We start from the raw sequence: 19959 nt of genomic DNA, 5'->3' as shown, positions 1-19959 counted from the left end.
AAAGGAGATCTATAAAAAAGAAAAGTTGCCAGAACTGAAGGATACAAGTTTCCACACTGAAAAAGCGCAATAAGGACCTAGTGCAGTGGGTGAAAAAAGACACAAACCAAGGCATATCACTGGGAAATTTCAGAAGAGGGAAAGGCAAAGGATTGTACAAGCTTTCATTCAGAGAGAACACGGCACAGAAAAGGATCAAGAATCAGAATGACTTCAGACTAGGAGGAAAACTATTTCTCATCTAGAAAGATATACAGAAACCATCATATAAGCGTGAAGAAAAAAACATTCTAAAACATGTAAAGTTGCTACCTGTTTAAAATTTTACTCTACACACCTATCCAATACTTTCGCCACCTGACGTGAAGAACTGACTCCTTGAAAAGACCTCAATGCTGGGAAAGATTGAAGGCGGGAGGACAAGGGGACCACAAAGGATGAGATAGTTGGATGGCATCAATGACACGCTGCTGATGGACAAGGAGGCCTGGCCTGCTGCAGTCCCATGGGGTCGCAAAGAGTCGGACACAACTGCACAGCTGAACTGAACTGAACTGAACACCTATTTTTAGGAAGCTACTGGAGTATGTTCTTCATCAAAATGAAGGAGTAAATCAAGGAAGGAAAAATACAAGAGGAGACCCAACATACAAGACAGATGAAGAGAATAAATCCTCGGGGCTATGGTGAAGAGAGTTCACAGGATGACAGTTTCAGGTGTGGAAGAAAATCATTCCAGATTAAAGCAGTCAAACGGCTCCCAAAGGAGACTTTAAGAGTGAAATTGGTAGGACTATTTTGAAGAGTTTGATCTCACTGGAATTTGGGAATGAATGACAGTTAACACAAAAAATTAAGCAAACAAATAGAGACAAGTCTTAATGGGTAAATATCTAATTACTTATAAAAAGTTTTATGAAGAAAAATAATCACACTATATAGTTCGGCTCTGAGGAGTATATATAATCACAGTAACATGAACAATGAATACTAATTAAAGGAAATCCTAAGACAGTTCTAATCAGGAAAATATGAGGATTGGGAATATGTACACAGATAATGGCCATAAGAAGGCAATGGCACCCCACTCCAGTACTCCTGCCTGGAAAATCCCACGGACGGAGGAACCTGGTAGGCTACAGTCCATGGGGTCACACAGAGCTGGACACCACTGAAGCGACTTAGCAGTAGCAGCAATGGCCATAAGTTGGAAGAGAAGGCTGGGAACTCGGTTTTTCTTAGCTAACTCTAGAACTAGTTAACTCTAAACTGTATATTCACAGACCTACCAACGTTCTCACGGAAGTTCACAGCTTGGTGAAAAAGGAGGCCAAGCAAATTTGAGAACTCCACAGCATCCATACAAAGACTGGGATGAACATGTTATGTCACAATTCTATTGTACTTTTGAAGACACTGACTTGAAGAAGCAGTCACTTGCCAGGTGTCAAGTTTGAAGGAGTATACTGGGAAAATGTTTCTAAGCAAGTAACACAGATGAAACAGATGAAGTGAAAAAGATATCAAAGTCAGAGAAAGCTCTTTTAGACAAAATTCATTTAGACATTTGTTAAGGTTTTTGTTTTATTTAAATACAGGGCATCAATTCTTTTTAAAGGAATATAGTATGCTAAACTCAGGAGAAGCTCCCGGTGGGGCAAGCCAAACTTTGCTTTGTGTAATATTTATCGGAGAAGGCAATGGCATCCCACTCCAGTACTCTTGCCTGGAAAATCCTATGGATGGAGGAGCCTGGAAGGCTGCAGTCCATGGGGTCGCTGAGGGTCAGACACGACTGAGCGACTTCACTTTCACTTTTCACTTTCATGCATTGGAGAAGGAAATGGCAACCCACTCCAGTGTTCTTGCCTGGGGAATCCCAGGGACGGAGGAGCCTGGTGGGCTGCCGTCTATGGGATCGCACAGAGTCGGACACGACTGAAGTGACTTAGCAGCAGCAGTATGCTAAACTCAAGAGAAGCTCCCGGTGCGGCAAGCTAAAGTTTGCTTTGTGTAATATTTATAAGTTGGATTCACAAAGGCTTTTGATAACCAACATTATTAGTACAGTAGATTTTCTAGGTTCAAATTTCTACTAGGTATTTAATGCTCCTTCTAAGGTATAATCTATTTTACATTTTAAGAGAACAGTGCCTTTTTTTCAATAATGGTTCAAAAAGACCATAGGTCAGTAAGCAGTTTGATGATATTTTTAATGAAAAGTTTTTGTACTAAATGCTACATTATAGTTCTGGAGGCTAGTCTGATTTGTCTGTCCTATATATAAATATCAAATTAGCCAAAACAGCTAAAACTTGCACTGCTTCCCAAATTTCATTTCCTAAAACTCTTTTTTTCTTTTCTAATTTTATGGTCTGCAGTACTAGAAAAGCACTAATTTTTCCTGCATGAGCTCTTGAATTTAAACATATATATTTATAATGTTTAAATGTCAATCAATCTTTACCTGGCTTTATCTGGATCTTTATGGTCAAAGCCTATTGAAGTTAAGATCTGACTCTTTATTCATATTGGGACAAGAGCAGAATAGAAGCTGAAAACTAAGGTAACCCACCATCTTCAGTTAATCATTAGTTTCAACTTCCACTAGCAGACATTAAATAGAGCTGCTCTCAGGGGGAAAAACTTCATCTGTTTTCAAGTTTTTGCTTATCTTCCCTATTGGGCAATGCCAATTAAATGAGAAAATAGCCGTAATTATGACATCCTTAAAAGGAAAGAATCCATGGGAAAGCATGGAGAATCAGTAGTTGACTACAGATGGAAAATTTGTTTTCTCTAGAGAAGTTGAACTGCTTTATTACATTCTGCTTAGATGGAAAAATCACAAGTTTTTTTTTAATGTCAGGTTTGTGAAAATGAAAAACTTGCTAGTTCTAATGCGAGAGAAGGATTTGGACTAAGATTCAACCTATTTTATGAGGGTTCCTGGGACTTCCCTGGTGGTCTAGTAGTTAAGACTCTGGGCTTCCAGTGTAAGAGACACCAGTTCAATCCTCAGTTGGGGAACCAAGATCCCACATGCCATGTAGCCAAACAAAAAGATCAACTCACGTGAGGGTTCCCATCTGGGGTGTTCATTTTACTGAATGTGAAGTGGAAATGCAAATAGGGAAGTAAACTGACATTTATTCACAGTTCCCTTTTGGTTTTAGGAGGAGGAAATTTGCCCTGATTTCTGTGACCCAAATTCCTTTTCCTACTGCTACAGTAAAGCATTCTCGCACCCATGCTGACTGACCTCAAATATTTGGCTTGAGGCTCTGTGAGCCAACAGGAGGTTAGATTTCCATGAAAAGAGAGCAGATGTAAATTTGGGTTACTTACTTACTTTAGGATTCTATGTTGGAAAAGCCCCTCAACACATTAGTCTCATCATAGCAGCATAGCCAATTCCTTCTGCACAGTAATCCTTGTTCTGCTCTCCTAGACTGAGCCAAGTTATATTGTGACTCACTCATTGTCACTCTTTATCATCAAACTCTTTGCTGAAAAAGAAGCAGTCAACTACTGAGGCAGCAAGGTAATCAGTCAACTGGCAAGCAGGCCTGGTGTGCTGGTACTGTTCTCCCATCATGGAGAACATTAGTTTCAACTCTTAGTAATTTTACTGTTGCTGTCTCACCATGAGTACTAGGATCCCACACTGGTATTTCCAAGACACCGAGCAATGGGATCCTACCTGAAAAGTGGAAGGTTGTTATTTTTTGTTGATCATTTAAAGCGTATTTTATAGTCTCATTCAGACTATTCTCTCAAGTTCTTGGTAGAAGGAGATGCCCAATCCTCTTAGTTGAGTCTTTTGTCAGTCACAGTACATCATTCCCTTTTTCTTTTTTTGTTAAATTGTGAGCTCACTTTCAGTAGAGATTTTCTTTTCAGATGGGAGTCCTGATGGCCTTGAAGTTCAAAATTGTTGCAAAAGGGCCATTTTTGCATTTGCTTCTGCCACGCATCCCAGGCTCTATCAGTTCTGGTCCAACTTTACACTCATTTACTGGTTTGGAGAATTCTGTACCTATGCAGTATAAATCAGGCTCTGGATTTTTCACAAGAAGCCACCAGAACCCTGGTCAGAGAGAACTTCCTCCCATCACTGGCCTCTGTGGAAATGTGTTTCTAGTTCCCCTTTCACTGAGGGGCTTGCCCTTTCAGGGAGTCAGCTTTATGCAAAGCTCAGTTACAGTTCCCCATCTCAGGTCGGCCCAAGGTGGTCTCTTCTGTCCTTGTGAACATTAAAACCCTCAACTTCCAGGCTTGTATCTGTATTTTATCCCTTCAGGTTGCTGTGACTTCAATTCACATGCTTACTACTCTACCTTCACGTTGCTTAAACCCCAGAAGGCTTATTTCAAACAGAAATTCAAAGTGATGCAAATGAAATCAAACTCTAAGCTAGGACTTAAGCATTCTAAAAATTCAGTATTTTCAAGATAGAGAGGCTCTTATAGACATGATAAAGTTCTAAGCTCCTCTAAGTTGATGTTACACTTACCACATGCATATTATACAGATAACTCAACTATTTATGGCAGTGTGTTCAAAGATGACCTCCACATAGCTTTCCTGAAATCTACTCTTGCTGCTGCAGCTGTTAAGCTGCTTCAGTCGTGTCCAACTCTGTGCAACACCATAGATGGTAGCCCACCAGGCTCCCCCGTCCCTGGGATTCTCCAGGCAAGAACACTGGAATGGGTTGCCATTTCCTTCTCCAATGCATGAAAGTGAAGAGTGAAAGTGAAGTTGCTCTGTCATGTCTGACTCTTAGTGACCCCACGGACTGCAGCCTACCAGGCTCCTCCGTCCATAGGATTTTCCAGGCAAGGGTACTGGAGTGGGGTGCCACTGCCTTCTCTGGGAAATCTACTCTTACAACATTCAAATTCCCTTTTATGAAAGTCTTAAGAAAAAAGTTTGTAAATAACACCTTGAAAAGTTTTTGTTTGTTGAGTTAAAAAAAATTAGCAACTTTCTGTGTCAATGTATGACTTTTGTGTGTGTGTATTTTAACGAAAAATAAGTCTTCTCCACAGAGTCATTTCAAACCCTATTCCATGACTAAATCTGAGAGGACTTGCTTTACATATAAAAATAAAACTGGCAAGAAATCAACCTGTACACTCAGAGTGAAGTAAAAGCCTAACCTGCAGGTTGTTCAGAGGCTCCATCTTCATGACAGGGCCCAAGGTGTTGAGGGGCAGGGAGACATCAATGCTCTGGTTTGGCATCAGTGGTGTATGGATGGCCAGAGGAGTGCTAGGGATGACACCAAAGCTAGAAGAGAGGGTGAAGAAGTCCTAGAGGTTAATTAGGAGGCAGGGTTTAGACACATCTTCAGGTTTCAATGGCTTTTTATACAAGGAAACATAATTTTTAACAAAATTAAATGGAAGGAACAGCAGGAGCTAAGGTGCCCAATTCTAATTTGCTGTGAACACTGGTTACCACATAGCATCTGTTTTCCATGAAATAAATCAGAGGAAGGAGAAAACATTCAGCAGCAGAGAACTGGCTAGCTAATGCCCTGATTCTAAAGTTTTCTTATGTTTATCATGTCACTACAGGGGCAGGTTTGATAAACATCTTTTTTATACATCTGTCTTTAGATAATCCTTGGGAAAATACCCACCCTGCAAAGTACATTACGCTATTTCACTAGCTTGACAACCTGCCCAGTCAGCCCAGAGGATGATTTACAGTAACTCACTTTCTTTTGTCTTTGTTTACTTACATAGGATACAATCATTGGGAAAAAGCCACTCTAAGTAAAGCAGAATTGAACGGCTTAAACATTCAAAACAATATTCCAAAGGACAAAAGACATGCTGTAGACTCAAACCTGGCCACTTTCTTAGCCTAAGGCAGGCAATGAGTATCCACCACAGTTAGACTTCTCACAGAAGCTTGCATGGTAATAATATAAGAATAGTAAAGAGCTAGGAAAAGTCTGAGTTTGAAGTCACATAAAAACAAAAATGTACGACTTCCCCAAACTGAAAGAGAAAAGTTGGGCCACGGGTATAACAAATGAACAACTTAATGATATAAATTTACATTGAATTTATGCTCTAATTAGCCTCAGGAAGAAAGATAAGATTATAATATAACATAACTAGAGTTTTTTAGGCAGTATCAATTTCAGAACAGCAGGAGAAACATTTTCCTTTTCCTAGATAAACTATACTTTAGAGTCCCAAATGTAATAAATGATTTTGAGTAGACACATCAAATCATTCTGGTATTAACATTTATGGGTCAAAAACTATTCTGCCCTTTTGATCTTGCTCTCATGATTCATCTATGTGGAACACCATAGAGAATCTTAAAAAAAGGCTACAGTTCTGATAACTAAGTTTATTGAAGTTGCAAGATACAAGTTCAATATACAAACATCAACTGTATTTCTATATACTAGCAACCAAAGGCAATGGCACCCCACTCCTGCAGTCCATGGGGTCGCTAGGAGTCGGACACGACTGAGCGACTTCACTTTCACTTTTCACTTTCATGCATTGGAGAAGGAAATGGCAACCCACTCCAGTGTTCTTGCCTGGAGAATCCCAGGGACAGGGGAGCCTGATGGGCTGCCGTCTCTGGGGTCGCACAGAGTCGGACACAACTGAAGCAACTTGGCAGCAGCAGCAGCAACCAAAAGTTAAAACATGCTACTTACTGTAACATCAAAACTATGAAACACTTAAATACAACAAAAGATGTGTAAGATCTGTACGTGAAAAATTATGAAGTACTGTAGAGGGAAGTTAAAGATGTCCTACATAAATGGAGAGAGATGCTATGCTGATGGATTAGAAGACTCAGTATTGTTTGTTGTCAGCTCTTCCCCAAACTGATCTATATATTCCCTATACCTTCCATCAAAATCCAAGCAGAAAAAAGACCTAGAATTGCCCAAAACAATTTTTGAAAAAGAACATAGTTGGAGGGTTTACACTATATGACTTCAAGATTTACTACTAAAAAAGACTTTACTTTGACTCTTACTTTACACCATACTGGGCTTCCCAGGTGGCGCTAATGGTAAAGAATCCACATGCCAATTCAAGAGATGAGGAATTCTGGGTCGGGAAGATCCCCTGGAGGAGGGCATGGCAACCTACTCCAGTACTCTTGCCTGGAAAATTCCATAGACAGAGAAGCCTGGTGGGCTACAATCCATGGGGCCGTGAAGAGTCGGGACACAACTGGATATGCACAGTACACCATATTATCTCACCAAAATTATCTCAAAATGAATTATAAAGGGGAACATAAGAGCTTTATTGATTGCCATTTCTATTAGAAAAAAAATTTTTAATTGTACTAATAACTGAAGGTCAGGCAAAGATTTGATAAACAGAACACAAAAAGCAAGACTTAAAAAGGAAAAAATTGTAAAGTAAACTATGTTTCAATAAAAAGCCTGTTCCTTGGAAAACACTAAGAAAGTAAAAGTAAGCTACAGACTGGGAGAAGATATTTCCAAGGCATATCTGAAAGTACTCATAGCCAGAAAATATAAAAAACCTTACTACTTGATAATAGGACAAACAATTTTTTTAAAAAAGAAAAAGGAATGATCTGAGAAAATACTTCATCAAAGAAGATATAAGATTAGTCAACAAGATTATGAAAAAAATGCTCAGTATTGTTAGTTAGTAGAGAGATACTACTATACATCTACAAGAACGGCTAGCACTGGTGAGAAAATGGAAGCTGGAACATGCACACTTACCGTATGACCCAGCAATACCACTGCTAGGCATTCACCCAGAAAAAATGAAAACACAGTTCCGCACAAAGACTTGTACATGAATATTCATAGGCGCTTTAGCCATGAAAGATAAAACTGGAAACAACCCCCACTTCTACCAACTGGTGAAAGGGTAAACAAATCGTGCTACACGCATCACGGAGATACTACTCAACAATAAACAGACTAGTGAAACACCTCAAGGCATTATGCTAGGTGAAAGAAATCTAATGCAGAAGACTCCATACTATGTAATTTCATTTACAAAACATTATAGAAAAGGTATGATTATACTGGCAGAGACAAAGCTACAAAGAACAAGAAAAGAGACATCATAGTAAAAACAGTAAGAGACACAGAGAATAAAATAAGAAAAAGCAAATAAAACAGAAATGAAGAAAAAGGTCACCACTACTCATGAAGCACTCCAGTCAGAAGACCAAATCTAAATCTAATTAAGCCTGTAGACCAATTTACATATACTCAGCAGAATATAGACTGTGGAGAACTCTACTGATAAAAGATCTAATTTCATCTACAAATAAATTTCAAGGAAGAAAGAGGAGGAGGTTAAAAGGAAGAGAGAGGAGGTTAAAAGAGACTTAAGACACGTATCAATTAATTAGTATATATGGGGACCAATGGGATCCTGTTCAGATAAAACAAGCTGTACAACAACAACAGAGAACTGCAATAATCTGCTAATGATGTTAAAGAACTTAATAATATTAATGATATTAAAGAACTTAATAATATTAAAGAATTTTTGAGTTTAATAATGGTGCTGTGGTTATGGGTTAAAAAAAAGGTCATGAGATACATATTCCAATATTTATAGATAAGAAAATATTAGGGAGAAAAACAGTACATGTAACAGACAAAGTCAATAAATACATAATTCTCCAAAGAAGAAAATATAAACAATGGAACAGTACAAAAGGTTAAACACATAAACCCTGAAAACTTTCCAGAGATACAGGACTTCAAGGAACACACTGAAAGGGACACCTTATTCCAGGAAAAACTAACATTGATCAACACAGGGAGTACCCTAGAAAAATTACTGGACTTCAAAACTGTGGACAGTCAAACAAAATGATCAAATTACTTATACATACAGGGAAAAACCATGCTGGTAATGAATTTTTCCTCAGGAATATTAAATGACAAACAACTGTGAAGTAAAACAAAGATCTTGAGTCAAGAATTTTCAAGCATGTAAGTCATGACTTTGACCATGTAAGAATTCAAAGATTGTTGATGAGGCCTTGTTGAGGAACCTACTAGAAGACACACAAGAAATGATCATGGAAATGTAAATAAAAGGACTGGCAGCAAGCACAAACTCAAGAAGAAACAAAGATGAGGATAAAAGTGAAAGAATAAAATGCAGAAATGACAAAATGACAACTGACAAGAATGAAAGGAAAGGAGACAAGCAGGTGGAAAGCTGAACAAGCTCTCATCTATCGTAACTCTCTTCCCCATTATGGCAGAGCTTCCACTGCTAAAAGCAAACTGTCTGCCTCTATGTGATTATTCAGTTAACAGGCAGACTGTCTTTCATATTTTTTGGAGCAGCCAAAGTCCATTCATTTTTCTCACCAAAATGTGGGCTCTAGACACACATTGAAAAGGCACACCTTATTCGAGGAAAAACTAACACTGGTCAACACCAGGAATATCCTAGAAACATCACTGGACTTGGACAGTCAAACAAAAGTTTATACAGTCCATGGAATTCTCCAGGCCAGAATACTGGAGTGGGTAGCCTTTCCCTTCTCCAGGGCATCTTCCCATCCCAGGCATCGAACCCAGGTTTCCCAGATTGCAGGAGGATTATTTACCAGCTGAGCCACCAGGGAAGCCCAAGTTACAAACACTGGGCACACATCTGAGACACACATTGGTTTGTTTCATCACTCTAGCTTTAGTACCTAGAAATGTCTGGCACTCAGATGCAAAATAATTATTATTAACCATATAAATGGATTTCAACTAAAAGTATTTTTTTTGGTAAACTGTGTTAATAAAGACATACTAGTTCTAGAATCCTTTATGGCAGTCAGTCCTGGTTTCCTTATTCCATATGGACAACCTTCTCGGTAGAATTGCCTAGAGCCTCCAGAGTTAAAGCTGACCACTGAAGAGATATACAAGAGCCTTCGCTCAGTCTACATGGAGCATCTGCCAATACAAGAGCTTTTACCCACTGCTTAATGGAACACTCACTTGTTAGACACAAGGTACACTGCTGTCTCAGGATTAAGCTGGGGAACTTAGATTTCTTACCTATTCTTGTTAAACTGAATTGCGAAGTCTGTCATGTGCTGCAGAGCTTTGTTGGTGAAGTTCATTTCCATATAGATATGCCCTTGGCGGTGAGTAAATGTTCCTGAAATCTCCAGGCCTTTAGCCTTTACTGCAGGCAGCCAGACCTAAAATACAGCATAAGGCCCAATGAAATCAGACAGGATTCATCTCACTGCTGTTTTTGAGTAAATAAAGATGAAATTAAGATTTCACTTTGTTAGGCAGTTAAGATGCTGAAATAAGCTTCATTTACAGAAGTTTCCCCTTCCTCTTCTGAATTTCCTTTTGAGCATGACATCAAGAGAGGCTGAGACTAGAAAGATATCAACAACACTAACCTAAATCAAAACTCTAAAAAGGTGCACTAAGACGCATGAAAACCAAGTCTGAGCAATGGCACTCTAGAATCCACATGCAATACCAGTGGAAAAGGAGAGTAGAAGGAATACGAAGTAAAATGTTATGTCTTTCCCTCTCTGCTTTGAACTGTGTATCAGTTCAAAGCGCTAGATAGATTTCAGTGCTGACAAGCAAGGCAATATTTCTAAACTACAGAACAAAACGTAAACGCTTAACATTTCCAATTTTAAGTCTAACTATAAAAATGGTTAATAAGGGTGCTATGGCGCTTCTTATTGCTAGGTTTGAGGCTACCATTCATCTTCCTCATAAATTCTCTAGAACAAGGGCCCCAACCTTGGACTTATTATCAGTGGGAGTAATGCAAATGTTAAACGTTAAGTAATTCAGGTCCTGTCCACAAAGTGTTGTGTTACTTACAGCCTTAGGAGCCACATATCCACCAGGTGCCATGCCTATCCCTGTGGAGAGTTCAAACAGGTCATTCAGACCACTGCTGACCACAGCAGGAGTAGGGGAGGGAGCAAAGGTTGCAGGCACTGATGACGGGATGAAGGACTGTCCCACCTGCAGGGAAGAAAAGGGAAGGGGAGCAGGGAGATCAGCAAGAACAGATTAATAGTTCTTAAAGTGTTGTTATCTATTTTAAGTTATCGGTAAATCAGTAAGAACACACCATAATTATAATATTCTTAGGAGTTTAACTCATATATTCTGTCCTTTAAATCATCATGGTTATTTTTTCATCATTGAAAAGATATACACACTCTTTAGACGTTCTATTAAAAGAGTAATCAGCAGGATCAGGAACACAGTAACCCAAGGTTTTTTCTATTTGTTTCCAATTTTAGCTTCCATGATTCTGTGCAAAAGGCCTATAGTATCCCCAGGAAACTCTCCTGGGGGAGATGGATACTCATACTCCCCAATTCTTTTACGAGGAGAGTCTCACTTGGAGTCCAGCTGTCTCTCAAGCTCTTTGTAGATGACAGAAGAGAATAAGGGTATTCTCACATCAAGATGGGAGGTTTCATTTCCTCTGGCTCTTTACCATCAGGAAGACAAAGAACTCTGTAGACACCAGAGCGCCAATCCCTAAAGACACCCTTACAGCACATGTGATGTATAGTTCCAAAGATTCCAAGTAACCCTACACTACTATCTACTCTTCTTAACACTGCCATAGAGGTTCTGGTGTACAGGGCTAGACAGCAGCGGTGGCTGGTCTGAGAAGGTGCGCATAGGAAAGGCATCAAACGGGGGCAGCGCATCCCATGGTGAAAAAACCGATGGCACTTACTGCCGGACTTCCTCCAATGCCCCCGCCAAGGTCACTGCCAAGCTGAAAGAGAGAAGGAGAGAGAGGAGAGAAAGGTAGAGTTCATTTAGCTAAGTACTAGATGCCCATAAAGAATGTGCAAATTGCTCTACCAAGTTTGCGGGGAACACATGCTATTCAACTTCACTCCCAAAGTCTAAAGAAATTCTAGATTGCAAAGAAATACATCCTAAGGGAACTAAGTAGGGGACATGATGATGTGTGGGAGTTTCGAGAAAACCTGGAAAAAAGATGGAGCTGGGACACCTCAGGGATGTTTCAGATCCAATCTTTCCACTGGGGTACACAGACACAAACCCAAACAGCATTTAAAGAATTTACATATTCCAAAAAGCTCTATCTCCAGGTAGTAATGTTTTGGATACGTCTTATTTTTTAAAAGGAAATTTGAGGGGGAAAAAAGAAAACAAAAATGAAAATGTGCTTTGAACTACAAAAGTTGCTGCCTCACTGAGAAAGTGGGGGCCAAACCATTAGTGAACTGCAATTTCAAGCTCCAAAAATTACAGCTGGAACAAGAGGGATTTTCAGTTTAGAACTTTGCTAAGAAAGCAAACAGCTGGGTTAGGAGGATAGCCTACCTGGGGAGGAAGTGGGAAGGCTTGCCATTTTTCAACTCTCACAGCCAGTACAATTAAGGGGAAAATGCTGTGATTTCTCTGAAGTCGATTATTTAAAAGGATGTTAGCTACTAAAGAATTAGATTAACATAAGTAGCTTGGTGACAGGAAAATAATTCCACATGGTCTTAGCTCTGCCTCCCACCACCCCCCACACCCCGCCAGGGCTCTGATATAATTCACCCTGAATTTCAGGACAAAAGTATTTAAAAGAACTGAAGCTGAAAACAGCTAGCATGAAGAAACATAAAACACACATACACCAAACTAACCGTGCTGTTGAAAAGGCCAACGCCACTTTTTTTGTGTTACAATTTCACACTGTTGCTTCCCTAGTTCTCACTGTGTATCTAAAATTCATCTCTGAATCACCAAATGCCTTGTCTGCTTTACAAAACAGTTTCCTTTATTATCATTTAGTGATAGAAACTTGGAGAGCTCGATGCTATGGATGTGTTAAAAAAAAAAACTGTACTATCTTCAGGATTTGAGAGAGAGGATTTATTATCTTCTCAGTGAACAGATACATAAAACTGAGTTGTCAAATCTCAAAAATAATATATATATTGAAAAAGAATGGGACTTATGACATTCTGTTTCCATCATAGCAGGGGAAAAAAAAAAAACCCCACCCAGACAGGCACTGCCTAACGGGCACAAATAAGCTGCTCTGCACTAGGCTACAGAGCACTCCAAACCTGAGTCAACACTTCCAAAACCTGGTTCTGAAGACTACGTAATGGTTGGACCTGGGACGACATGTCGCAGGCAGAGACAGATGAAAAGGTCATCACAACCAAGACTCTGAGTAACTGGAAACATGACAGCAAACGGAAAGGACATTACGCTTCTGCCTTCTCCCTGTTCCTAGAACAGCCCACATCCAGAGCACGAGAGTCCTTTTATTCAAACACACACTTACATAACGTTTGTTGGAGAAAAGGTACAATGGGGAATGTAAAGATGCCAGGTGATGGGGGGGATACACAGACAAACCAGATCCAGGCTTTACAAACTAGCAGAAAAATAAAACACGAATGCAAAACCATACAGAACATGCTAACACAAAAAAAGCAAAGTTCTAGAGAGAAGAGCCTCCTTTTGGCTGAAGGATAATGAAAAGATGCTTCTGAAATTACAGAAGGCAAAAATGGGAGAGGTTATTTCTCAGAATGTACAAAGGTTAAAAAAGTAGGAATAAAAGCATGATCAAGAAGAATGAGCAGTCTAAGTAGATTGGAGCACAGGGTAGATACGTGTCAAAAAAGAAAGAAGCCATAGAAAACAAATTTGCAAAAGCAAGCTGCTTATGGGAGGTCTTTAGTTTTCAATTTCTCCTTATGAAACTTGGAGGTTTCTTAGAGTATCAAACTTTCTAAGAGTATTAATAACTATCTCAATTTTGTTCTAATAACTATGGCTTTCAACCTTAAAGACAAAGTGGAATCAACCACCTTTTTGTGGGGAGTTGTTGTTCAGCTGCTAAGTCATGTCTGAGTCTTTGTGATCCCATGGGCTGTGTACATCGGGGGAAGGGGACTTTTAAAACCACTGATGCCCGAGTCTCAGTTCCAGTCATAGTGATTTAATTGTTCTGAGGTGTAGCCTGGGCATCAGAATTTTAAAAAGTTGCCCTAGTGATTCCAATGTACAGACAAGGTTGAAAACCACTGCCTTAGAGAATTGACTATTATCTGGAGTCAAACAAGAGTTATCAGTTTAGAAATTACTTTGGAGCTATCTCCTGAATTGAAAAGGAAGCTAGAACTTGAGCAGAAAGAAAAGCCCTTTCTAAGGAAGGCAATGATGCAGAATGTCTCATTTCTCCCAGTGCTGGTTTTGATCTGGTTTTATGACTTTCTGATGGGCTTACACATTCTCCCCACCAGCCATTATCCTCCCTTCTGGGTTATCTCACAACTCAAGTTTGAAAGAGATGGAATTCTTTATAGACCTAGTTGGGACTTGATGGCAAGAAAAAAAAACACACTGGAAGAGAAACAGCAATATTATCAAAGATGCTAAATTCAATAAAAGGTAGTGAAAAAAGGCACTCACTAGTGGTGTTATTTCCAAAGGGAAAAAAGCCCATTTATAGCCCTTATTTTCTTAGATTTCATTCTTATTTGAGCATTATATGAGTATTATCTTAGCTGGACAGGATCTAAATGTACTCTTCCCCGCCCCCCCATGCTGCTTGTCAATTTTATTCAAAACCATATAAGAGAAACTGAAAAGCAATTCTGACACTCCTCCATTTATGTTCAGCTGATCAGATACACCTGAGCTGCAACCCAGACTCAAGATCTCTGATCTTAGAGACAGAGAATGCAAGGGGTATTAGAGACACATAGCCAGAAATAAAAAGGTTCACCTAACTGGGCTATGTCCAGAGAGCACAAGTAAAGGACAATTTCAGTATGCTTTCTAACTAGCAAAACTATAGCTTATTCAGACTTTATTTGGCAGCCTTCCTTTTGACTGAAAGGTTTCTGAGAGGCTATCATCTTCCTCTGAAAATATGACACAGGTGACAGCACAGTGACAGACAAGAGTAACAGGGGCTGTCAGCAAGGGCAGGAGCCCATTCCCCAGCGAGGGCCTCTCCCGTCTACAGTGACAAGCAGATTGAGGCAGATATTAATTGGGGGGTGAGCAGGGGAGGCTACAGAGCCGAACTAAACAAAGCAATGTTGTCATGTTAGCCTGAACCAGCCACTAATGTTTCAGTTCAGTTGCTGGTATTACCCTGAGTCAGACAAGATTCATTTGTTTGGTAATACTTTCTAATCAGGTCAGGTACAAAATCAATCAAACTGCACTTGTAAAAATTCAGTGATATCTGTTATCCAGTGAGCTAGGGGAGGTGAGTGTAAAGTAAGGTATGACTTTAATCTCAAATGCTGTATTATGTTTTAAGTGGTCTTTTGGGGCTATTTACCATTATTCCCAGGACTGCCTTAATGAGGCTGCTATTTTCTCCATGAAGGAAGTAATGTCAACTTGCTTCCCTGGTGGTTCAGGCAGTAAAGAATTTGCCTGCAGTGAAGGAGGCCCAGGTTTGATCCCTGGTTCGGGAAGACCCCCGGAGAAGGGAATGGCCACCCACTCCAGTGTTCTTGCTTGGAGGATTCCAAGGACAGAGGAGCCTGGCGAGCTACAGTCCACAGGGTCGCAAAGAATCAAACATGACTGAGCAACTAACACTTTTTTATAGACCAACTAAATCAGTACACAGGAAGATGAAGAAAGGAGGGGTTATAATTTCAAGAAGAGAATACTTTAAATGCTGCAAATTAAACAGAATTTTCCTAAAGGTCTGTAGTTGATACCCACGTCTAAAATTTCTGCTAGTGGTAAAGCTTCCCCAGCCTCTAATCTAAATCACATTAAATGGCACATTAACAGTAACACTAACATTGGCTACTGCCAAAGAGTGGGGTGCTTCAGCATGTCTGAATTAGTGCTCAAACAGCTCAGTTCGTGTTGAACTACAAAATAATGTATTGCTTCACTGTTCATTCAGTAATTGAATGCAAAGCAGTGATTTCATGGTGACTTATTTTAATTTATGGGCTAAAGAGATTTCAGCATGGATACATGAGTTCTGCTGCAGAACCTGGTTGAGTCAAAAGTTTGAGAGCTGAGTTTGCCTACCAAAAGGAAATTCCTTCATCCAATGGTAACATGCTTTAATATCAGAAGTACAAAAAAAGAATTCAAGACTGAGGTTCTGTAAGGCACGTCTGTCAGACTCTAAGAAAAGGACAAGTCTTGACATGGCCACCAAGTAGAGTGAAAATTAAACAAAACACAAAACCCCATGAATGTTCACAAAGACTAATCTGGGTTAGTCCCCTTGACAAGGTCCATCTGACCAGTCTAAAGTATACCTGTCTGCTTCTGAAACTATGGAGCTGTCTGAGAATATGAAGACATTCTCTTACTTAGAGGTAGCGATCTTAAGCTCACACATTTCTTTGCTCCTTTCTGGAATTACTACCTCTTATGTGATACTTTCCAGAACTGATTTAATTGAAGAGAGTCTAAGAAATGTTTCAGGGCATACAGTTTACCAATAGCTCTGCTAGGCAGGAATCAAAATAGAATGATGTAAAAATAGTACACAATGATTCCCATCACAAACAAAACTTATACCAAAATCTTACTGGCATCAAAAATATCAATCTGTGTTTTTCCTGTCAGTTTTAGATTTTAGTAGGCACACACTATCTCCGAGGTAAAGTATGGTTTTCAGCTGCTAGGCTGCAAATTTTAATCTGATTTTTCACAAAGCTATTTAGAAAAGCACCATAAAATATAACTAATTGAACCAGTGAAAAGAATCTGTAACTGCCAAAACTATTAGACAAACTCATGATGAGAACAGAACAGACTTGATGTGGAATAGCATAAAGGAGTTGAGATTATACAAAATCATCAGAAGACTCCTTAGCTTGAAGGAAAAAAAAAAAGTCTTATATCAACAGAAAAAGATGGTGATGTAATAGATTATTTTCTGAGATGGGACAGGGGACAGAATGTGATGAGAAGTTCCTAGAATGGCCATTACTGGTCTCTTAGGTCAGATATAACTCAATGTTCAATGTAGTAAAAGTCCACAGGAGCAGCTCTGTATCTGGTCTCATCTTCCTTTGCAGTAATTATCTGACGATGTACTTGTTCACAACTATATTCTCAATACATGGAATACAGCCTGACATAGAATAAGCACTCAAATATTTATTGAGTGACTGAATGTTTCACTAACCATATAAGCAGCGCTATTATTTCTTGGGGAGATAATTTTGAAATGAATCACTTCACTGGTGAAAATTATCACAAAATGGATAGAAGGCTGACAAAATTGTTTCACTAACTGCCCAGAGCACCGTTATCTCCATCAACACAGCCAAAACATATGAATAGAACCAATTAAGGGGAAAAAATGACCCCGTCCCCTCTATTCCCAACCAAAGCCAAAGCTTTTTCTAGAATCTGAATGTATTCTCTGAGTGGTTTTGACTGTCAGTTTTCATCACAAGAATGCACCATGCATCATTTTATTGCCTTGAAAGCACTTGCTTTGTATCACAGCTCACCACCAAATAGCTGGGAACACAGGATTTTGTGGCTCTACTTGAAAGAGGGTAAGATTAAGCAATCTTAGTCCTTTTGCTGGAAGACAGATGTATAAACTTATCCAATCCCTCTTCTCATTAATGAATATTTTTATTGTCTTTCTCAAACTTTCAAGTGCCTCCTAGTGGTAAGCTAGCTCAAATTCACATAGAGGGCACCAAATCCCATGGATGGAGGAGCCTGGTGGGCTACGGTCCATGGGGTCGCTAGGAGTCAGACACGACTGAGCAACTTCACTTTCACACATTGGAGAAGGAAATGGCAACCCACTCCAGTATTCTTGCCTGGAGAATCCCAGGGATGGGGGAGCCTGGTGGGCTGCCGTCTATGGGGTCGCACAGAGTTGGACGTGACTGAAGTGACTTAGCAGCAGCAGCAGCAGGAAGTATATCATGGAAAGGCCTAGGGCAAGCAAGTCTTGTGTTTTATCTTAAAACATTCATAAATTTTACATTCTAAGCCTTAATACGGTGTGTTTATGTTGCTTGCCATAGAGTAAAACTTAACACTACAAGATGAGGAACCAGGTTTATCCTGCAGCTTCAGGTGCACCCTATGCTCTGCTGTGTACTCCAGAGATTGTGTACTCCAGTTTGAGAAGGATCAAAGTTAAGTGAGACTGGACTCTATTACGGAAGATGACAATAACAAACTGCAGGAACCACAGGACACTGAAGGTGTGTATAAACTTTAAAGTTTTTAAAAAGTTCTGGGTTCAAAATCCTGACTGAGACTTGCTAGCTATGCGTCCTTCAGTTATCTGTCAAATAAGACCCAATACCAATTACCCTTCAGACTTATATTTTGAGGATTAGAAATTAGAAAAGTTCTAGCACAGAGATTGGCACTTGGTATTTGGTAATTATTCCTCAAACTGCCTGAGACCAGCCTTCACGAAACCTATGCACTGATAAAAGAGACAGTGGTTACAAAAAGCCACTTAAGGATTTACCAGGCAAAACTGGGCTACGATTTACAAAGCTCTCTCCACAACACTTCCAACTCTAAAACTTAAGTTCTTAAATCACAGTAAATCTTTTCCAGAGGAAGAGAGATGGAGATGTAGCATGGATTTCCCATGGGCTAAAGAAACCTCAAAATCATTACTATAATCGTGCATCAGTTAAAATATCTGAAAGGTAAAAATCTGTAAGAAACAGGTAGGATGTTCTGAAAAACATACACTGGGGTCTGGAAAAGGCAGTTTCTCCTCTCTCCTACTCTGTTTTAGCTGGGCACTCTGCGAGCACATTTCTCTGGCAGGAAACCCCTGTCAGCATAGAGAAAGGGCATTCTGGATGACGTTTCTTCTTCATTCTTGATATACAATAGCACCATTTTTCTAAACAGAGTAACACACAGCACCTTGGATGAAAAGAAGGCCATAATTTAGCCAAGGTCTTTGCTGACAGTCTGAAAATAATGGAAACAAATAATCAAGATTCAATTATCACTTGAGTGCTCCTTAGAGATATCACACTCACCAGCACATGTTGTATCTGTATAACGTGTATGCAAGGTTTACACACATGGGTGCCGGGTCATCTCCCATATACACCAAACCAGAAGGGTCTGCACTGTCAGAAAAGCCACACTACCCAGGATGAGCAGTTTCTTAGATTTGGTAGCTGGGGCATCAAAAGACACCCATACAGCTTCTAAAACAAAGAAGTAAAAACCCCAATAACACTGAAACAGTATACTGCACTGCTCTACACATAGAACAGATCAATCTCGTAAGTTTCATTAACTGAAATTCATTCCACATCAAGCAGACAGTGAAGTCTGTACTAACAGAAGGAAACTATGTTTTAAACAAAAGAGAATATGCTAAAGGACAAGGAAAAACTAAGGAGGAAAGTGAAGAGTATATCAGAAATCCATTTTCATTTAAGTACAGTGATACAGAAACATTTTAAAAAATCTGAAGCTCTGTACACATCAATGATTTTCAAAGGCAAAGTGAAGTGAAAGTTGCTCAGTTGTGTCCGATTCTATGCAACCCCATGGACTATACAGTCCATGGAATTCTCCAGACCAGAATAGTGGAGTGGGTAGCCTTTTCCTTCTCCAGGGGATCTTCCCAACCCAGGGATTGAACTCAGGTCTCCTGCATTGCAGGTGGATTCTTTTTTTTTTTTTCTAATTTTATTTTATTTTTAAACTTTACATAATTGTATTAGTTTTGCCAAATAGCAAAATGAATCCGCCACAGGTATACATGTGCTCCCCATCCTGAACCCTCCTCCCTCCTCCCTCCCCATACCATCCCCCTGGGCCGTCCCAGTGCACCAGCCCCAAGCATCCAGCATCGTGCATCGAACCTGGACTGGCAACTCATTTCCCACACGATATTTTACATGTTTCATTGCCATTCTCCCAAATCTTCCCACCCTCTCCCTCTCCCAGAGTCC

The 19959-nt window shown here is 39.7% G+C and overlaps 1 protein-coding gene across 3 annotated transcripts in view; it reads right to left on the bottom strand.

Moving 5' to 3' along the window:
- The window catches only part of AP2B1 (adaptor related protein complex 2 subunit beta 1), a 111365-nt gene that overhangs the window by 30545 nt on the left and 60861 nt on the right, over positions 1-19959 (bottom strand). For 2 of the 3 annotated variants that reach the window (XM_005899674.3, XM_070390481.1), the window contains exons 15-18: positions 11745-11786; positions 10865-11011; positions 10064-10209; positions 5166-5295 (exon numbers count right to left, since the gene is read on the bottom strand). In XM_005899674.3, the coding sequence (XP_005899736.1) occupies positions 5166-5295; positions 10064-10209; positions 10865-11011; positions 11745-11786 (465 nt within the window). The remainder of the gene's footprint in view (positions 1-5165; positions 5296-10063; positions 10210-10864; positions 11012-11744; positions 11787-19959) is intronic. The other variant, XM_070390482.1, reaches the window with a different exon arrangement.

This window comes from Bos mutus, chromosome 19 (assembly GCF_027580195.1).
Source record: "Bos mutus isolate GX-2022 chromosome 19, NWIPB_WYAK_1.1, whole genome shotgun sequence".
NCBI classification, from domain to species: Eukaryota; Metazoa; Chordata; class Mammalia; order Artiodactyla; family Bovidae; genus Bos; species Bos mutus.
This window is presented reverse-complemented; position numbering and strand designations above follow the sequence as displayed.